The sequence below is a fragment of the Anopheles coustani genome, chromosome 2 (assembly GCF_943734705.1).
Source record: "Anopheles coustani chromosome 2, idAnoCousDA_361_x.2, whole genome shotgun sequence".
NCBI classification, from domain to species: domain Eukaryota; kingdom Metazoa; phylum Arthropoda; class Insecta; order Diptera; family Culicidae; genus Anopheles; species Anopheles coustani.
The window spans coordinates 55,699,764-55,720,029 of record NC_071289.1 but is presented as its reverse complement, the minus strand read 5'-3'; the positions used below and the strand labels follow the sequence as shown (position 1 = coordinate 55,720,029).

General features: G+C 43.2%; 2 protein-coding genes across 2 annotated transcripts; both read left to right on the top strand.

Moving 5' to 3' along the window:
* The first annotated feature begins 275 nt into the window (after positions 1 to 275).
* LOC131264669 (uncharacterized) lies at positions 276 to 696 on the top strand. Its single transcript, XM_058266940.1, has 2 exons — positions 276 to 421; positions 498 to 696. Exons 1-2 carry the CDS (start codon positions 276 to 278, stop codon positions 694 to 696), a joined length of 345 nt encoding a protein of 114 aa, XP_058122923.1.
* A 7,453-nt stretch (positions 697 to 8,149) lies between these two features.
* On the top strand, positions 8,150 to 20,261 carry LOC131264668 (epidermal growth factor-like protein 7). Its single transcript, XM_058266939.1, has 7 exons — positions 8,150 to 8,799; positions 18,626 to 18,718; positions 18,796 to 18,881; positions 18,951 to 19,172; positions 19,264 to 19,355; positions 19,907 to 20,017; positions 20,101 to 20,261. The coding sequence occupies exons 1-7, from the start codon at positions 8,150 to 8,152 to the stop codon at positions 20,146 to 20,148; spliced, it is 1,302 nt and encodes a 433-aa protein (XP_058122922.1). The 3' UTR covers positions 20,149 to 20,261.
* The last annotated feature ends 5 nt before the right edge of the window (positions 20,262 to 20,266 follow it).

The following is a 20,266-nucleotide window of genomic DNA, read 5'->3' as shown; positions in this document are numbered from 1 at the left end:
ACTATAGTTAAAATTGAACGTAACATCCAATTAAATGGTTTATGTCCAAACAAATGTTTAATTATTTAAACTCAGACCACATCTCACGTGTTAAATTGTTTATTCAAGCAATCCAACAACAATTCAATGCGGCAAAAATTGCCAATCTTAGTCACCTGTGATAAAAAAGCTAAATGTCATTTGACATAAAAAAATCATTATTTTGGAAGACACGCTTCAAAATTTGCTGTATAATTTTTATTACCATCAAAATTCTTCGCATTGTTTTCCGCAACATGAATGTCGTTTTTCTATACGGTTACGTGATTGCCAGTGTAAGTGCGGTCATTTCGATGATTTACTTCGGTTTATACAACTTTACTCAGCAGCGAAATTTGCGCCTCATTCTGGACAGTACGGTTTTTCGGCAGATTTACGAACGGTAAGATATCTCAAAAAGCAGTATTTTAATCGATTTGGTACCTAGCTGAACTCTGATCGTATTGTGTCCAATTTAGTCGAAGAAGTCACCCATCCCCGCACAAGTACGCCAACAGGCACCGCTCGAAACTGATCACTCGTCGGCTGCTGAACAAGATCAATCAACTCAAACCCCGGATTCATCTGCCCTCGGAAGTGCCACGATGGAAGCTGATCTGCACGCCAACCGGTGAAGTGCGGGCCATCCCTTTGGCACCCTGCAACGAAGCCAAGTGAGTGCATGAACCGGATGATCAACACCCGTACCCAAGTGGAATCGCATCGACTAAGGCCAATGGTTGGGGCCCTTTTTCGCAAATGCATTCGCACCATAATAAATCAATCCGCGCAAGATCAATAAACGTTCTCGTCAGTCGAACAGTAAACACTCAACTTGGAAATTTGCTCGACGCTTCCTAACACAGTACTTAAACTATCTGCTGCATTAAGGTTGATTTGCACGAACATTTCCATCGCTCCCTAGACCGCTTCAATAGCTTCTTACACTACCGTATGGATAGCGTCAATTCATATCTGGAACATGTCGCTACGGCTTTCGACGAGTTTGGCTTTACTGGAAAACACTTCTGTGAATCAGTGGTTTATTTAGGATCGAAGGAAAAAGAGTAGTAAAGGAAATGATTGAAAATAAAGAATAGGTTTAGGTACATTTTAATTGTCACTCCTTATTTATCAAAAATGTTCTCCTTGGAACCCAAAACAAAATCGCAAATGTGGTCATATGCTTACAATCCTTTGAAACTATGATCTAGCTTATTATTTAAATGTGATGTTTTACTTAGTGCATTATACATTATATCATATTCATATACAAAACTACTGTACAACGGGACTATATTTTCGATTTATGGAATCGTTTTCGAAGCTCATCAATAAATCGTTCAACAGTTTGTAACTGTTATTGAAACTGCCCTCGTAGGCCGGCATCGAATCTCTGCTATTAAATTCCTCTTTAACCTCTAGAACCTTCACTTTGCCAGCCAGCACGCTGCAATTCAATTGACATTGACAATGACCGGGCTACAGTGTACGCCTTGTTGCGCTCAATCGCTGCACGCACGCACGTTGCAATTCATGCCCCCGCAAGGCCAAACTCTTCCAGCCTATCGACCCCTTCCGGTTCAGCATGAATCAAAGCCGCAATGAAGGATTCGTGCGCACGAAGAAGAGTTGGACGCAACAGAAGGTTAAAGTTGTCCAACGAATTGCCAGTGGGACACGACCGGGTGTTCTTTCTCCCATCTCTTGACTTCTGTCGCTCTCGATGATGCCACTGCACTAGCGGAAGGTGTCAACGTGTGGTAGACGTTTTTATTAACCACTTTCGCGACCATGTTAGCAATTTATTCGTTAATGAACATACCGACGAAGACGACGTTGTCGTTGTTGGTGAAACGTGTAATTCGCGCAACGGTGACATCTCGACGTTATGCAAAGAAATGGCAAACTGTGAGTTTGGTTGATTGTGATGAGCAAATGCTCGAGAATAAAAAAATGGTTCAAGTACTTCCGAACTCCCGGAACTCTTGTTCACAATGCTGTTGTATTCGTGACTGACTTAGCTTGTGCTTAAGATTGGAAATTTTGAAGGGTAATAAAACATTTCTATTGTAATTACATAGTGAAAATAAAAGTAAGGTTGAAGTACGTTTGAAAAACATTTTTAAATAAGAAAATAGAAAAAAGTTATTAAAATTATAAAAACGTTTTTCATTGGGACTATCCATTTTAAAGGAAACTTAGTACCAACTGTTCACCAGAATTTAGAATTAGAATTTTTCAAAACTCTTGGTTAACGCTTGAAACGGTAAAGCAATTTGATAATTTACGTACCAAGAATATTTTTAATTTTTACAACATTCTATGGGATGTTATTTTACATATTTACATGTTGATAAATGGGTAGGAAAAAGCTTTACATTTATTCTTTTATTTTATGTGAACATGAAATACCTATAAAAAATTAAAAAAGTGTGAAGAGTATTCAAGGCCAAAAGGAAAATTATTGAAGCTTACAAACCGTGTGTTTAGGAACTATTTTTTTAAATCAATTAAGCACATGTATTGTTTACATGCATTAGGTCCTATGGCGCCTGTGCTAGACATTAAATGCACCTCTACTTCCAAACCAACTGAACCGATCAAAGAAATCCCATCATCCTGTAGTATAAACAAATAAATAAACTCCTTCTTCCTAGTTGCCCGCGAGAGCTTATTCCTACTCCACTGCGATGGCTTTTAATCCAATCAGTCTCGCCGCCAGCTTGCAGACGCCAAAGTGCCCATCCGTTCAAAATCAACTCTCTGATGCATTTACCCCGAGTTGACACTCCTCCGTCTGGCACGATTCATATCGCCACAGCCGTCATAGTTGAGGTGATTTTACTTGGCTGTCACCCTTAAAAGGAATGTGCAGCTACCGGTTTGCTTCGCTGCCACGGACGAAGCTGAACGCCGAAAGAAAGAGATGGTAGGTCGTAAAGACACGGCACACGGAAGACAAACCCTCAAGCAGGCCAATTGTCGTTGCTATTCTGCGCCACTGGTCCCTAGATCGGCACAGGTGTCAAACCGGTGGAGACGCTCACGATTATTATTTAACTTTCTCAAGGCGTGCCACCGAGTGCGGGTTGCATCTTCAGCGAAGCGGCATGTTCCGATGCGGAAAGAAGTACAAAATACGTGAACATAATCTGCACAACAGACCCGGTTAAACCACTTCTACTCGATGAACCATGTTGGCTTCCCAACGAATGCCGTTCCGTCGGCTGGTTTACCTCAGCAGCATGTCGAATCGAACGTCCGGACAAGGTCAGCTAGAGGAAGTTCTGCAGCACACTAATTTTTCGGTGCCTTCCATTTCTGGCCACCTAACCGAGAGCGGTTTTGTCCATGTTTGGTATAGAGCGTAGCGTTTAAGTTTCAGACACAAGACGGGAAGCACGGTTTGATAACAAGCGGTGCGAGAACAGGTTCTCGTTCTTGGGGTTGCTTTTTGAGCCGATTTTTTTATTCTGCTCAGCCGGAGCCACGCGAACTGCTTCTCTACGTCATCCAGTGTGCGCTCACGACTCGTGGCAGCATAAGTATCGATCACGAGCATAGCGTGACCGACGATCGTATCGGAAGGCGACGAGGTCGTACTCCGCTGGACCAACGGAAAAAAGGCAGTCGCATGGCAGAGGCCATCGTTTACAAGGAAGTGGAGGCAACTTGCGCAACAAGGAGGGCGACAAGTAAACAAATCAATGATCGCACGTTGACTCACCAGGAAAGTGGCCGCCGAGCTAACCGAGCTGTCAGAAGTTTGTCCAAGCAAAGCAGTCAACGTTCGAAATCAAACCCATAAATTGAATCGATCCGAGGTCAGTTCGCCAAAAGGAAGCACGAAGGGCACGTTCAGGCCGCATCTAGAAGTCGATCGCCGAACACGATCCAACGAGTCTAGATGCATGGATTAACCATTCGGGAATAAAACGTACAGCAAAGTAAACAACCCCAGCCTAACCTCTGTGAGGATCGCTGTTCCGGGTGTGCCCGCCCAGCCCGCCCGGAGCCCGAAGGGTGTCATTTCCCTTTGAGAACCTCCCTTAAAAGGTCAACATCCGGTACACGCAGGTCCTCCGCTCCCACGCTTTCGTCGCACTCGACTGGTGCGATCGCTCGTACGGGACTCAGTTTACGATCAGAGGAACACGATACTCGACTTAGAGCTCGGTACGCCCTTCATCGTTTATTCCAATGCGTGTTACTCGCAAAAGAAGTAGCACAGGGTGGGCTTCCATTTCGAAAGAAGAAGCTAGGATCGCGAGTGGAATTTCAATGTGAAACCACCTTTCGATTTTTGTTGTGATCCTAATAAATCCTCCCATTTGTAGCAATTTAATTGAATTGAAAAAATATTCATTTATTGCAATTTAATTGAAGTGATTTTACTGCTGCGCATCGTTTTTTAGGAGTTTATAATCGTAGAGCCTTCGCAAAAACTAATTCGATATCTGATATGGTTTTTGGTTTTATAAACTGGTCTTACTTTGAAGATATTTATATGATGTTAACAATGAAAATACAAAATAATTAAGTATGCGTTTAAGTAAAATTTTAAATGTTTGTTCAACAAAACATCGCTTTAAGAAAACAGTCTGTTTCTCAAAACTTAAACAAATTATGATAGAAAACACACCTGTTCTCGCCATTCGCGTAAATGTCATAATGACCTATCGATACGTTTTAATTTTAAGAATGCAGCCGATAGCAATAAAATCTTATCGTAAAAAGATTATAAACCGAAAAATACCAGTAAGTCTATAGCGATCAAGGATTAAAGTTCAAAAGGCGTCCAAGCACGACGGTTGTTCTATGAACGTTGGGCGGACGGAAAAGTTCAAGCGCAGTTTGGCGTAAAGAATATAAGGATAATGGGGGGAGGAGAAGAGCGCACCCATGCCCCAATAGAATGTGAGCAAAACAAAACGACACCATCTCCATTAATATATGCTTCGTTTCGTTGCGTTTCCATCTGCGCCAACCCAACACCTCCAAAACGATCGAATCACTTGGCCCGCGGGGGTAAACGAATGTTTCCGTTCTAAGGAGCAGCAGAGAAGAGGCGGTGAAAACATGGCCAGTGCAAAACCCGAGGATAAATTAAGAAAGGCACGAGCGAGGGGTGACACGGGGGAGGCCGGTGGGCAGCCTCCAAACGCAATCTAACCGATGGAGGAAATAAAAACAAAGAAACATTCGATCGCAAACGCCACGAGGTATATTCAGTGCTGGAGAGAGCAAAGCAAAAAAAGCCAAGGATGAGTCAATCTTTAATTGGTGTTGGGGAAGTGTTGATGGAATGCGCTAAGTTGAGGTGTTGACTTAACCTTCGGCCGGAAAGGGCTCACGGCATATTTCACGCTTAAACGGTCAACCCGGCTGTCAAGAGTCATCTTCCGGAATCGATGTGTGCAAGGTGAGTATGAAACCACCGACATCATTTGAGCGATGTTGTTTGACACCGTTAGGTACATAATTGTACATGATTTGTGAGTTGTTTACAGCCATTTCAACCTGCTTGCCAACTAGTAAAACAACACTCGTTTGAAAATTCATTCATTCATTCATTCGTTAAAATGTTTTAAAGAATTGTGTATAAATAATAACTTTATTGCAACACTATGCACCACCATCGCACCATCGAAAGTATCGCATGGTGCAGGACAGTTTAACTGGATCGACTCATTCGCCCGCAACCTAATTGGCTCAGCAGTCCATTTCTTATATTGTTGCTGAAGCTGCAGACAACCGTTGTGTCCACATAGGAAGCAGACCGTAAATACACACGGCCGTATTTAAAAACGGCAAATAGAGAAATCTTGCCCTCCGCTAAGTTTTTTCTGGCTTCTGTTTGGCTTAGATTAACGTCACAATGATAAGATAGTGCGTAGAAATTGCTGTTAGCGATGGAAAGTCACTGATCGCAACTGCAAAGATGCAACGTGAGACAAGGATGCAAAGACACCTTACAATGTTCAACTGCTCTTCTCCAGTAGCTCTCCTCAAGCAACTCTACTAATGTTTTTAAAGAAAGCATCAATTGAAAATAACTCTACAGACAGAATGACGAATAATGAGAGCCACAAATTGAACTGTGCTGCATGAATCTTTTGAGTCGAATCATTAAATAGCTTTGGTGGGGCAATAAAACTACGACAACGTATTCACATTGTTCCACGGCGTTATTTGTAACACATCAGATTTAAAAAATATGAAACGGAGAAACAAGGATTTAAAAACACATAAAATTTAAAACAACATGTTAAATTGTGAATTGTTTATTTTTGTTGAGATAAATGAAAGGACTAGAAAAAGAGACCTTAAATTATCTGACCTTGTCCTTCGTGTTATAAGCGTATTACTGTTGGATTTTTGTTTCAAGCTGATTTTACGAGCTAACTAAACTAGTGAGAAAAATATGCTACTTGAGCTTGAACGGATAGTCAAGAAGTAAGAATTTTTGAAATATTACGAGACACTGGGACATCAATTCATCAGAGCATTATGGAGCTGTCGTAGTAAAATTGAAGGCTCCAGCCCGTGAATGAAGGAGAGTAAAAGAAAGAAATAGAAGGAGTGAGAGAAGCGAGGAAGGAGAAAACGAGAGCGAAACCACTCGCGCTTAGGGACGCAAAAACAAAGAATAAAATAAACCTCAACAAACCCGACGTCCTATCGTTCTGTTGCGCGCGATCGCGTGGAGGATATAACGTATGCTCCACCGTTGGCGCTTCGACATCCCCAGCACAAAGGATTCTGCACTGGTAGAACGGGCGGGGGGCCAAGCGTGAGATGGGAAGACAAGCACGAGATAAAGACCCGCGAGTCTCAAGGAAGGAGAGAAATCGGCCCAGCGAACGAGCGAGAGAACAATGAGGTGGCAATGCGATCGCGAACCGTGGAGCTGTACAACAATCAGATCCGGCGACGCACAGCTTCTTCTACTACCACACTTTTAAGCCATAATGGTCGCGCTGCCGGCGTCCGAGAGCGCAGTGTCGGAGCAGTGTTGGATTAGTCCGATCGAGACCGTACGTCCGCTCGGTTGTCGCTGTAAAATCCTCCGTACGATCCACTCGGACTTCTGACGAGAATCGCACGAGTGCGCGAGCTTGTCCTGTTGTACATCCCTGTTGCCTAGCGACCTCAAGTTTACAGATCCGCGAAAGATCGGCCCAGTTGCAGGTAGCTGGATGCTGTGACAGTTTGGGGCACTGTCCTAACCAGTTCTTAATCTCTTGTGTGTGAGAGAGTTTGTGCGTGTGAGAATTCTAGTTTTATTTCCCTTCAGCTCCTCATTAACAGAGCTACAAAGTGTGTTTATCCTTTCGGAGCCAAAATCAACATAATCTGGTGACTCAGAGTGTGCGCGAGATTCGGTCTGTGAAGTAGCTTAATTACCGTTGGAGTCCGGATTCCAGCATCTTCCTTTCCGTCGGATTAGCCCTCCCACTACCTCGGGTACCCTAACCCGGGTGCATGACTGACGTGTGTTTGTGTGCTAATATTGGATGTGCTTAATTTGTGCTTACTTTTGGTGCCGATCGCGTTGTGCAAACTGTGAAAAAGAAAAGTTAAACAAAGTCCATCTTGGGGCTCTTCGTGCTGCAGCCATAGGAACTGGGAACCGTACCCGTGCCGGTCACAGAACCCACGCGTCAGGGCCCATCTCCTGGTATTTAACCTGAGCCCCGGCAACCCGGTTGAGAAAACATCCGAGAAGAACGACGGACGGCTACGCGGAAAGCAAACCTTGCGCTCGGTTCCCACTCCGTCCGTCCGTCCAAAGCCCGTCGTAGCGAGTGCGAGGGCATTTAAAGATAATTGCGATCCGCCCCTTGGGTGTCTTTATCCGAGGGCGACTCCGCGAAACTGCTGATCTCGTAATCCCATCTCGCGTCTTTGCCTTAAGGCGAAGGTGGAGGGCAAGTGCTCGGGAAAGGAAAACACAAGGCCGACACACGGCACACGAGCAGAAAGTAAAGAAAACAAACGAAGGGTGAAACACTGAAGGGTTAATCACGTCCAAGCTCCCAAGTTGTGCCTCGTTTGTGAGGCACGGTAAAAGTGCACTGTTGTGGCAGTTCGCTGTAATAATAGTGATAGAAGTAATCAGCAAACCATGGGTTGTAAAACGCCGCGCCATCTGGTGCGAACCATTGTGGTGCTACTGCTGAGCCTTGAAAGTCTCACGCGAGCACTGCAGGCTCCAGCAGCGCGTCCCCAGGAGCTCACAGAAGAGCAGGCAGGTGATTATGTGCCAGCGCAGCACCACCTGCGCAGGGAGCAACCACAGCATCACCAACATCATCACCACCAAAGACACACACAGCAGCACCAACAGCACCAAGCCCAGCACCATCCGAACCAGGGTCGTCAGCGATACCAGCCGTCCTTAGGCAACTCCTCGAGCTACTCGCTAATAAGTGGTCCTGGGAGTAGTAGTACTAATGGCGGAACCGATTATCGACCGCCCGTGTCTGTCGGTACACACCGCAACCATCAACACTGGCTAACTGTCGGGCGACAGGGAGGACACCAGGATACGCCACCGCAGCATCGGCGCCATCATCCCCGTGGGCTACCGCAACCCACAGCACTTCCCCAGAATCCTCACCAGCAACCCGGTGCGAGTGGTTGGCGCAGGACTTCCGGAAGTGAGCCTGGTGTCTCCGGTGTTCGACCGGTTGGAACCGCACGTCCGGTTACACGGATGCTCACAAGAAGCGGTACCAGCTCATCCGATGGCACACGACACATCAACAATTCAAGGTATTTGGAGACAGGAACCAAACACATTTGGGATCTTTTCTATTGAAGGTGACACTAGTAGTCATTATTCACTGATTGAGATCTGTAGCTCTACTCTGGCGATATGAAAGGTTTTTGTCCAGACGTCCGATCTATTAGTTTTTTAAAGAAACCTTAGACCTTTCGTGCGAATCGAACCCATTACCATGAAAGATATTCTCTTCAAGGCATTTCGCAGATATGGTTCTAATCAGCGACCATCCACGACTTTTCTGAGCCTCAAAATCTACCCTTCAAAAGTAATATGAGGAAGCTTCATGGAAAAACAGAAGAAGTTACGCCGAAGAATCACATGTCGAGGTATTTTTCGATGTGCGACCGGCAGACGTCTTTCGATCTCAGGTGTTTACGGCTTGTACAGTCAAAACGTCAGGATTTAAAATCAATAGGCTATAATCCTTATACTACACATACGAGCTATACAGCATGCAAGTAGTACCATCATTAGCTATTGGAAGTTACCCTTGTTATTTATTGTGCCAGTGGCATTCGAATTGCAGGAATTCATCGTGTCAAAAAAAATCTACCTGAAAACTGATAAACGTCTCTCATGGTTTCTTGTCTGTCACCATTGCATGGAATAGTAGCTACTGCACGGATCACCTACCATTCTGCAGCGAACAGGGAGTTGGGATTCCGGGAGGTTTTTTGTTTTTTCGACCAACTCCTCGATCACTCACGCTCATCTAAACCACAACGACAGAAAACAAATTCATTTTTACCCCAAAGCGAAATCTTATTTCCGTCGCAAGCTGGCCAGCCCACGTTCCGCGACGCAGCTTGATCGGGAAGATTAATACAGCTGCTTCAACTTCTTCACAGCAGGGAGTTTCCTGAACATTTCCGAATGTACTCACTTGGATCAATCCATCGGATGGGTGTGCGGTTTTGTCTGCATTTTTGTTTCCAAGCGGAAACCCCTCCATTACGCTGGAAGCGGACGGTTTATCTTTGGCCAATTATATATGCGAGCGTCAAACGAATGAGCAAAACTGCTAAAAGGATCAAGCAGAAGATCGAATGGAGATATTTGATGTTTCCCGAGGATATGGATGCTTTTCTTTTATTTTGAAATTTATAATTAAAACCAAATCCAAACCGGAGAACAACTTAGTACGGCAGGAAAAGGAAAAGAAACGTCAAATGTCTACAGGCTGACTACAAGCATGTGCATTGTGTTTTTGCCTCACTTTGCTGCGAACGCAGTTTGTTTATTTTATAATCTGATGAAGATTTAAATAGCTTTCGGAGCAAGGGAACCCCTGTTAGGCGCATTCGATGCTAATGGGATGCCCGCTAACAGATTTCTTGTGGTCCTTTCGGTAGGATGAAAATGAAATGCTGTCAACCATGATATCTGTCCTTTCGAGGAGCGAAACAAGGACGGTTTTTTGTTTGCATCAACCTCAATGTGTTTCATTATAAATTGAACGAATGCATTCGGAGGGTAATCCTACAACAACTGGAAACTGTTATGAGGTGCAAGCAAATTTTCGATTATCTGATTCGTGTGTAACAGCAGTTGTAAATATTTTGAATATAATGTGGAAATGTGTTTGCAGTCCTAGAGCACACAAATGGTAGCAGAAGTCAAATGCAAAATGTTAAATGTCATGCAAAAGCATACAATTGATGTTAGAATAAATTCAAAAAGTCTTAAACTTTAAATATTGCACAAAAAAAAACAATAATAAATGTATATGTGTTCTATATGTTCTTAGTATTAGATGTGTTTCCACAACTTCGCATTTCGAATATACACAAAAAAATAGTTGAATCCTAGCTTTTGTTTTCCTAGCAAAGCCTATTTCTGTAGCACGTTGTAGCGTTGTTAGTTCCGGTAAGAAATTTGTTTTCAAAGTTGTTTTAATTGATTTTGAAATGCTGCTTAGCTTTCATTTTGTTGTTTTCAGATATGTTTGTATTAAAGTTAATAATCGAAAAATATTTTCTCACTGACATCATTCCAAGCAATTTGACTAGTTACATCCCCTCCCCCAACACCTACTTCGGATAGGCTCTTTGACAGTTTTAACGATGTAATGACTATTCCCTTTCCAAATAATGAATAATGGAAGGCAATAGCGTTATAACGACATCAGCTTTGCTTCAATCGTGAGATAGTTCCGCCGCCCTCATGACAGCAATCATCCGGCAATGGGCTAATAAGTCATTTTTCGTCATCAAACGGCGATCGGCGTGAAATGAATTTTCCACATGTCCCTACCATCGTTATCGGGACCATCGAGTGGAGTTTCTAATCGTGTGTGTGTGTGTATGTGTGTTCTATATGCATCATCTCTAGGACTTATTTATGATAGTGGGTCAATGTGCTAATGCAATCGTTGCTAGCGCATAACAATATTTCATCCATGCAATGGATGCATGGTGAGAACGAGCGTTCGTATTTTTAACCACCAACGATATTCTGCATTAACCATCGATGGAAAGTGGAAAACTGCGGGTGTGTTTATCACCTTTTCAGCACAACCCGTTAGTTATCGCTAGCCGCAAACGATCCTTCTCCCGAACGCGGCTGTTCGGCGGATTTCCCACCTTTCCTTTTTTTCCTCCATTTTTCAGTCTTCTTCGCGAACCGCTTCCGCTCTCCGTTCAAACGCGTAATCGCGTAACGAACCGTGCAAAATTACCGTTGCCGCATTCCACACGACCCGATGCTCTCGCGCGGGTGAAGAAAGGACGGATGGAGGGAAGAGGGGCAGGCAGAATTGCATTCGTACATAACTCACATCCTGCAGACACTATAGCGGCCTATGCTTGGGCTTGGTCGGCCGTTTTGTTGCGCGCTGCCCTCTGGCGTGACTCACGAGCTGTTTTGGTCACCGTTTGCCGTCGTTCGCAGACGGTTTTTCCCGCCCATGTCCGTGCATTTTCCGCCCGGCATGTCCGAACTGCTGGCAGCGTCCGCTCGGGAGATGCTGTTCGATTCGCTCCAAGCCCTCTTTTCGTTGTTGCTATATTTTTGTTTGCTGCTTTCTTTCGTCCGACCCGCTCGGACGCTGCTCCTTGCCAGGACCGAACGCGTCGCATCGACCGACACAATTCGCCGGTGTTTGAGTGTTCGCGTCGGCGGCTTTCGCACGCGTCCTACTATTAATAGCTAGAAATCGACGCGTCGCAGGACGGAACGGGCAAAGGGCGCCCGGGCAGGAAACGAACATGTGTTCCGTATGTTCCGACATAGACAGCGAGCCCTTCGTCGAGCGAAAGTCGCCCAGACTCGGCGGTGGGCGATTCTATAAGTGTATGGGATGATATTTTACGGTAGATTATTCTGCAAAAAAATACGCCAATGAACGTAACGCCGAAGCGCAGACGGAGACTATAACGCTCGTTCGACGCCGAGAGCCGAGATCGGATTTCAATGATCTCATTGAGTTTACAACTAAAGATCAATTGTAAACACATGTTTGACCACGAACTCTCTTACTGAGAAACAAAGGAACGTGGAACTATTCACAATTGTATTTTATTGACCAATAATTTTCATATGAAATTATTGCCCTCATTAATTGACAACTCCATTACTTTTCTCTCGTTTTATGAAGCTGTGGTTTAAAATCAAGTATATTCTTTTATGGTCAGTTATCATCCACGGGTACATGAATCAGATTGACACCTTAAGCGTTTTTGGTTGGTTCCCAATCACAAAAAAGTAAACTATCGGAATTTGTTTTTTGCAACGTGAATGGTTTTAGAAACCAGTATATAACATTGTTAAACATTCGGTCACTGTCTCGGTCGCAATCATAAAAATAAACACGATATTAGAAATATTTCTTGGAAAAAACTATTTACTGTGTTCCATAATAGTATCACAAACAATTTCAAACTATAATTAGATGATTATATGTGATCAAATTATGTTCAATAGATCGAATTTCTTCTTCTTCTTCTTGGCGTAACGACCTGTTGGTCATGCCTGCCCGTTAAGACTTGTTTCCCTGTTGTAACGTGGATAGTCAGTCCTCTCGTACAGGGGAGGGTTCGGTCTCTGTTGGGATTCGAACCCACGCGCTACCCTTCGCGGAGATCGGAGATCGAATTTATATTCTGTGAAAATATTTTTCAATTCTGGTAGTATAAGAAAGAGGAACACTACACAATACTGGATCAAATTCAAGCATTTAAGTTTATTAAATTATGATAGCTTGATTTCTAAACTGACTACAGGTTAAGGTTGCTTTTATGAACTATTCAAAACAAATAAAACAACTATTTTCTATTTCGGAATAGAAAAACAAAAGAACAAAAGGAGAAAAAGATGAAAAAAATATCATAAAAGGAATCGTTAGCAAAGCATGACCGTATCCATAAATCGGCTTAGTGACTCCATTCGTGGGGTTCACCTGTTTCGTGTTTATAAACTCATCTTACTCATCATCAACACACACCTTGGATGATGAATTTAGAAAAATTCTCACGTAACTTCCTTATTGTACCTCACGCTAAGAATGTAAGAGTCAAAGCTAGGCAGATGGCTTGTGATAGATGTGAGGTCAACACAACGCATCTGCCCAGAGTATTTCAACGTGATTTGTTAACAACTGATGGCATTGGTTTGACAGCTTGAAGGAAGCGTAAGAAATTTTGCGACATTTATGGTCATCTCAACAGGTCTTATGTTTATTGCTAGGAAACATGTGGATTGATTGCTGAAAAACACCTGCTTCCGCACGGCACGAACAGCATCAAGGGTTGAATGTGTTTGAAGTATGACTCTTTTATTGCTCCACCGAACCACCCTCAAGTCGGGGTTTTGTGGAGAATATTTCGTCTGGATTTGGTGCAGTGGGTTATGTTATCTTTTATGTGTGTCTTGTCAACCGTTCATCACTTGTGCATCGTGTGGATGTGGAGAACATTGCGCACGGTTTATTGCTCCGTTACGCACGCTTTCCAAACTGCGAAATTGTCACATTTCAACCATGATCTGGAAGTTGACTTCCAGAAGCAGTTCATGCAATCGTCGATACCACCAACAAACGTCTGAGAGTGCAAAATCCTTGTGTAGCGATCGAAATGCTCTTAAAATAATCCAATACCTCCCATCAACGGTGAAGTGGCCACCGAAGAAGTGTTCGCCATTGGAGCGCTGTCCCCACGAGGTCAGATTCTTTCCTCCGATGACGTCGCACGGACGCATATGAATTATGCGATGCACCGAACACTAATCCGTGGTGCCTTGATTGATCGTTCTCCCCTCGGAACCCCGGTATCTTCATTGCAAATCGCATTAGCTTAAGCCAAAGGCAATGTTCGGGCAGCTGGCAGCAGTGGCGATGCAATTTTATGCCTTGCAATGCACTGTCGTCGCTCGTGTCGAAGGGCGATGGAAATTCGAATTCACGGCACGCCACCTCCGCGCGGTGGTTCGAAGTCGTGGTTAATGGCTTAATTAAAAATTCACTTTCGTCCCGCGCGTGGAACGACTTGGTACGCCGGTGTACATCCTTTGCGATGGAATCTTCACATGCAGGATTTATTACAGCCGTTTCGGGTGGAGCTTGAATTTATAAGCGCTTTATATTCGATAATTGGGTGATTAAAGTACGTTGCAGCATGCTTATTAAAATTCCAGTCATATTCGTGCAAAGTAGACGGTAATGAGGAAAAGTAAAGTGGAATGTTATGCATCAACAGAATGTAATATTTTTTCGTTATAATAATTATACCCTCATTTCTTGAACATTAAGATATTTATTGCATGTTATCTTCGTTCGGGGTATTAATTTGAATTAGTTGTAAAAACTGGTTTATAAAAATGTTGCAAATGACATTTCCCTACTTCAATTATCAATCATCATACGTAAAATGTAACAAACAGTTGACGCCTTCCAATATGTATTTTTTTGCTTTTGCTTTTTTTGTACAAAGGTGTATCAAAAGTAAATAAAAAATCGTTCATTTCCACATTATATTCCTTTCAAAATGCTTGTAATAATATGACCAGCACTTAGCAATATGAGGGATAAAATTGGAACTCTGTCATGTGTTTTCCGATATGAATCATAGTTTTACCGAAAAGTGTTTATTTAATTGATGTACAGAATGCACTCATTCACTCATTCAAATTATAAATTAATTTACAAAACATTCTAACCACAGAAAAAAACCAAACTGCTAATCTTACAAACGAAATGTTATTTGAGTATGCCCAAAATAATGGTTGAAAATTCGCATCTCTTTCATGTCGAGTCTTTAGACTGCTTCACTTCTTTTCAGTTGACAATGGTCAAAATAAAAAATCCTCTAACGGGGTTCGATCGCGATCTAATAATAAGAGTAAACTTTAAATAATGAGCCTGCTTACCTCCATCCTGTCCATCCTTAAATTTACTTCCACCCACCGCGGTTGTACCAATTGTCACGGCTAGTTCCCCTATTTCGACTTGAACTTCAAACGCTTCCTTTCACCGCTGCCCGGGCGGTTTCCGCTCTTTTCACACCACTCCTACCCGATGAAGATACGATTGCAAACCCTTGCAAACCGAAGAAAATTTATTGTCTGTCAACCCCACGGAAGGGAGTGAAACCTTTGTGGCCAAGATGGCCGCTGGCACGATGCGGCAAAAGGGCGCGCCGGATGAAGCGGCGATCTGGCAAATATCAGTTGCAAGATGCCACCGTGATCGTATTTCATTTAATTTATTAATAACCCATCCGTGCAGAACAAACCATTCCGTCGTCGTCGTCGTCGTCGTCGTCGTCGAAGCGGTGTCTGTGTGATAGGGCAAGCGCAAGAAATGGACTTTAAAAACAGACTGCGCCTCGTGGCCTTTCTAGCCCTTGCAAACGTTACCAGCGAAACTGCATTAGAACTAAAATTTTAACCCGAAGGCCACCCATGGATGGCTTGCATTCGAGTGCGCGTAGGAAACCGAACACGGCGAAGAACGTTCTACAATTTTCTACACCCCGAACTTGTCAACCGGCACGAAACGGCGTCCACTCGAGGGAATTAATCGATTTCGCACAATTTGCTACACAAACGATCACTAAAACCGTACCCTGCTATTTTGATTAGCTGCGTACATTTTCTCCACAACGAATTTTCTGCTATTTTTCACATTTTCCACCCAGCGCTTCGCACTCTGGTCGGCGCCATGTTTTCGCCTGCACGAGTGCAAATCCAATCTGTCGCCTGGCGGTAGCGAGCCGCTTCCGATTATGATCACGATCGCACGTATTTTCACAAAAATAAACACATTTCACACGAGCGCACGATAGGCACCACTCGCACACTCCCCCTGGCTTTCACCCGTACCTCACCATTCCTCTCCCACTGGCGGCATAATTACGGAAGCAAGCTCACTTGTCACTTGTGTTTGTTTCTTCTTCGCGGACTGAAACCAGCCCAAAACCGACCGCGTCCGGATCACTTTTCACTCAGCTTCACTCGCGGCGCACGAAAACTCGGCACGGTGGGGCCAGTTGGTCTCGGACTTTGTTTTGACTGCTGCGATCGTGGATGCACAAGAAGCAAAAACAGATACCCCACATCTGGAGTCAATGCTGACATGGAATCCACCCCCCCAATCGTGATCGCGGATGTCACCGGCTGGCAATAAAAAGGGAAAAGGAAAATTTGGGAAGTCCGCTTTAATTGGCGATTCCGATAGAACTGAACCGAAATCGTCAGCCCCTATCTCGATTCGATGGCCGTACTTGTGGTCGATGAAAAACCACTTTGCGATGAGATTCGCCAGGGGAGAGTTTCAGCGGAATGAATGCTAGAAAAAAGGAAAGAGAACTTTTGGGTTGGATTTTTTTATCTTGCGGTGCAAATTTGCGAGAAGGCGAAAAATTAGCGTTCTCGAGACGAATGTTGGTTTTTTTTTCGTACATTTTATGACTCACGCTCTTTTTCTTCCTGTCGCTCACTCTCTTGAGCTGAGGTGAAATTGACCGACCGAGAGTTTACAGTAGGGGGATGATTTAGTCGGATAAATGTTGTCACCAATGTGACGATGCACGTTGTCAGCGTGTCTCGGACGATCCTCGGACGGTGCGAGAGAGCGCTTACCTTCTTATCGTTCATTGCCACGATTCGCTTCTCTAAGCAGCGTACTCAATCTCATCTAGATCCCTGCTCGCGGGAGATTAAATAATCGTTAATCCATCTCATCGCAAATCAACGATCGAGATTATGCGACACTCAAGATCTCTACGCAAATTTTGGTGCTCTCCGAGTTTGGTGTGTTTGCTTGTAATTAGTTTTGCCCGCTTCTTGGCACCAACGAACATACAGGAAGCGATCGTTTAAAAAGGCATCGACGCCAGAGCCAAGGATCAAAATGGTGGAAAAGCGGAACTCAGGTGTTAGACGTGGGTGGAAGAGAGCAGGAACAAGAATAGCAATCGAACTTGGTCGAATTAATTCAATGTCTAAATTTAGAAACTTCCAATTTTAGAACTGTACCATGACGTGAGCATCATAGAGGTGTACATCCTTACACTTAAATAAAAGTATCATGTCATGTCAAGTTAAGTGAATAAGTTTTTGAACACACACGCAAAAACACCTCTGTCGTGTATTTAACGTGAGGATTTTAAATCCCTAACAAAGCTTAATTTGATTGAATCAATTAGAATAAGCAAAGTGAACGATAAAAAGTAATTTAGTTGACTATCATCAAGATTAAGCTGCTTTTTAATTATATTTCTCTCAGTGGAGTTGGAACTTTGATGTTATGGGTGATCATACTTTAAAAAATGGTCAAAATTAAAACATACTTGAGATAATAAAAAATGCAATATAAAAAATACCTGAGAATCTATTTAGCAGAACTCGAGGAATTTAATTGGTTAACTGTTTGGAGAGAATTGGTTACTGTTTAGATTTCTATTTTCATAATGTAGGTACGTATCACCTTGAGAAGCTATTTGTTATACCTAACTTGTTGCTAATCCTTTTTCATTAGTCGCATCTTATCTTCCTGACGGAATTTTTCTGATCTCGGATGATCGAAGAGCTCGGATGATCGAACAAAACACAAATTTTGAACAAATTAATCTTTAGTAGTTTGTTACCATATCAAAACTCTAAATAATCGTCTTGACGATACAAAATGACCGCTGATACTGATCAAAAGATTTGTCTAAAAGAATCCGTTTTCTACCAAAATCAACATGCTTCCTCAACTAATTTTATTTATAACTTTAGGCTACGCACATTTTGACCACCATCAATGAATGGATAAATTAATCTCTCCTTGATTATTGCGGTACGGCCATAAAGTAAATAAACCCGTGTTATTTCCGGTCTTTCGCAAATGAACCACCAGTTGGGTGTAAATGCACACCGAAACTGCAGGAAAAACCATGCACTCTCTCGGTGAAAAAGCGTCTGTTGCAAATGGTTTCCATCTCGGCCTGCGAACCGAGAGTGCATTCGCGCTACTGTTCAATCAACTCGGTGGGAGAACAACAACACCAATAGAGTCATTAGAAGAGTGCAAGTCATTTGGTGGCGGCCTTGAAGAATGATTAACTGCAGCCAGGAAGTGCAATTTTCGCACGACGTAACATAACCACAATTGCTCTTGTACCGTGGTCGCCTGGACGAGGTGGTGGGGTTTCCAGTTTGCTGTTTTTCCTTCTGTTTTCGTTTGCACAAACAACCATTAGTCGTTAACTACTTGGCTCTTCGTGTTGCGTTCGACCACAAATGCAGGGTGGGATTATTACGTTCTTATGTTAAGTTCTCAATTAATGGTAGGGAAAAGTTTCTCTAGCTTCTTTTTGTTTACGGTTATTTTTTCAGTAAAAACGTATGTACCGTATACATGTATAGGAAATCGATAAGGACGTCCCACTCGATGCAACCCTGCCTGGATGCGGCCAACTGCGGACAGCGGTAAGTATATGGTTCAAGATCGTTGTAAAATTCCCCCGCTCGAATGTGAATCATTCTTCTCCTCTCGCCAATACCAGCACGTACAGCTATCCGGTGGCCAAACGCGAGACCTGCTGCCGTGGCTGGGAAACGACAACGACCATCGCCGATGGCTGTCTGAAGCGTAAGTGGGAACCATTTCCTTTAAAGTGCCTTTAAATATTTGATTCTACATTACCAAATGTCTCGACAGCAATCTGTCAAACGGCGTGCCGTAACGGTGGCAAGTGTGTGGCTCCGGATCGTTGCTCCTGCCCGGCTGGATTTACCGGCAAGAGCTGCGAGTTGGACGTGAACGAGTGCAAGGAGTTCAAACCGTGCGATCAGACGTGCTACAACACGGAAGGTTCGTACTACTGCACGTGCCGCGATGGCTTTATGCTTCAGAGCGACCGACAGAGCTGTAGAAAAATAGGTAATGTAAACTGCGGGCACAATGAAGGAATGTCGCATAGGGAGGATCTGTTATCAGACACGTGTCTCTGATGGCCACTCTTTCTTTGCAGATGAAACGAACGACATTGCTACGGAAGCACGCGACATGGAGAACGACGTAGACTATGACAGCTTGGATATTCGGTTAAAAAAGTTGGAACAGGTAATGAGGAATTGGCTACCAACGGGATGGAACTGAAAGGATCTTATATCAAATATTTGACAGAGTAATTTAATTACTAACATTTGTCACTTGCCTTGAATATCTAAAAGCTTTCCCTTTATGGTATTTTGCGTTTGATGAAACTTATTTGCTTAGTTTAAATAATTTCGTACAGGTTTTTTGTACCATCATATCAGAATTCAATTTTATGAAATTTGGAAAAAGTAATTAACCGAATTCTGGCAAAAATTTTAGCTTCTAAATGGACTCAACTTTCTCAATTTACCAAGAGCAGAACTCAATATTGAATTATTCATACAGTGAAGAGACTTCTGAACCTAAACCTGAAGATGGTCCATAGCTTCTTAAAAAAATTGAAGATTCTGGTTTTTTTTTAATCCGCGGCGAGTTGAATGAACGTGTACTGGGAAATTGTACTGATATTCATATTTGTACATTCTAACTTAGAGATTTCTAACAAATCTCTATTGAAATCTATTGAAATACCGAAATTAATTGTCCAGTGAATATTTATTCCTTTTCCTCTACAGATGATTTCCCATGAGGAACGGCGATCGTACAACGAGAAACAGGAGCTCAACAAAAAAATGCAATACACAATGGATGCCGTGTCGGTGTTGAAGTCACAGGTTGCCCGACTGGTAAGAATAACAGCAATAATTGAACCACCAGCAACGTGATGCGTTTAACAACTATACGGCGGATATCTCTTTTGCTTCCACAGACGCACCGATTATTTCCTTCCGTAGACTACGGCAACCGAGTCCATTGACCATTGGGTTTGGAGTTCGACCAGAGAAAAGCTCTAACGATTCTTACCGGTGGAATGTGGAATCCTGGGACACAACCTTTGTTCAATCGCCGATGTCACTGGAAAGGAAAACTGCTGA

Excerpts from the sequence above, each read along its gene's own strand:
- LOC131264668 (XM_058266939.1), top strand. The coding sequence starts at position 8,150 with ATGGGTTGTAAAACGCCGCGCCATCTGGTGCGAACCATTGTGGTGCTA. Across the intron at positions 8,800-18,625 it reads CGACACATCAACAATTCAAG|TAAAAACGTATGTACCGTAT; the intron begins GTATTTGGAGAC and ends TTATTTTTTCAG. Across the intron at positions 19,356-19,906 it reads GGTTAAAAAAGTTGGAACAG|ATGATTTCCCATGAGGAACG; the intron begins GTAATGAGGAAT and ends TTTCCTCTACAG.
- LOC131264669 (XM_058266940.1), top strand. The coding sequence starts at position 276 with ATGAATGTCGTTTTTCTATACGGTTACGTGATTGCCAGTGTAAGTGCG. Across the intron at positions 422-497 it reads TTTCGGCAGATTTACGAACG|TCGAAGAAGTCACCCATCCC; the intron begins GTAAGATATCTC and ends TGTCCAATTTAG.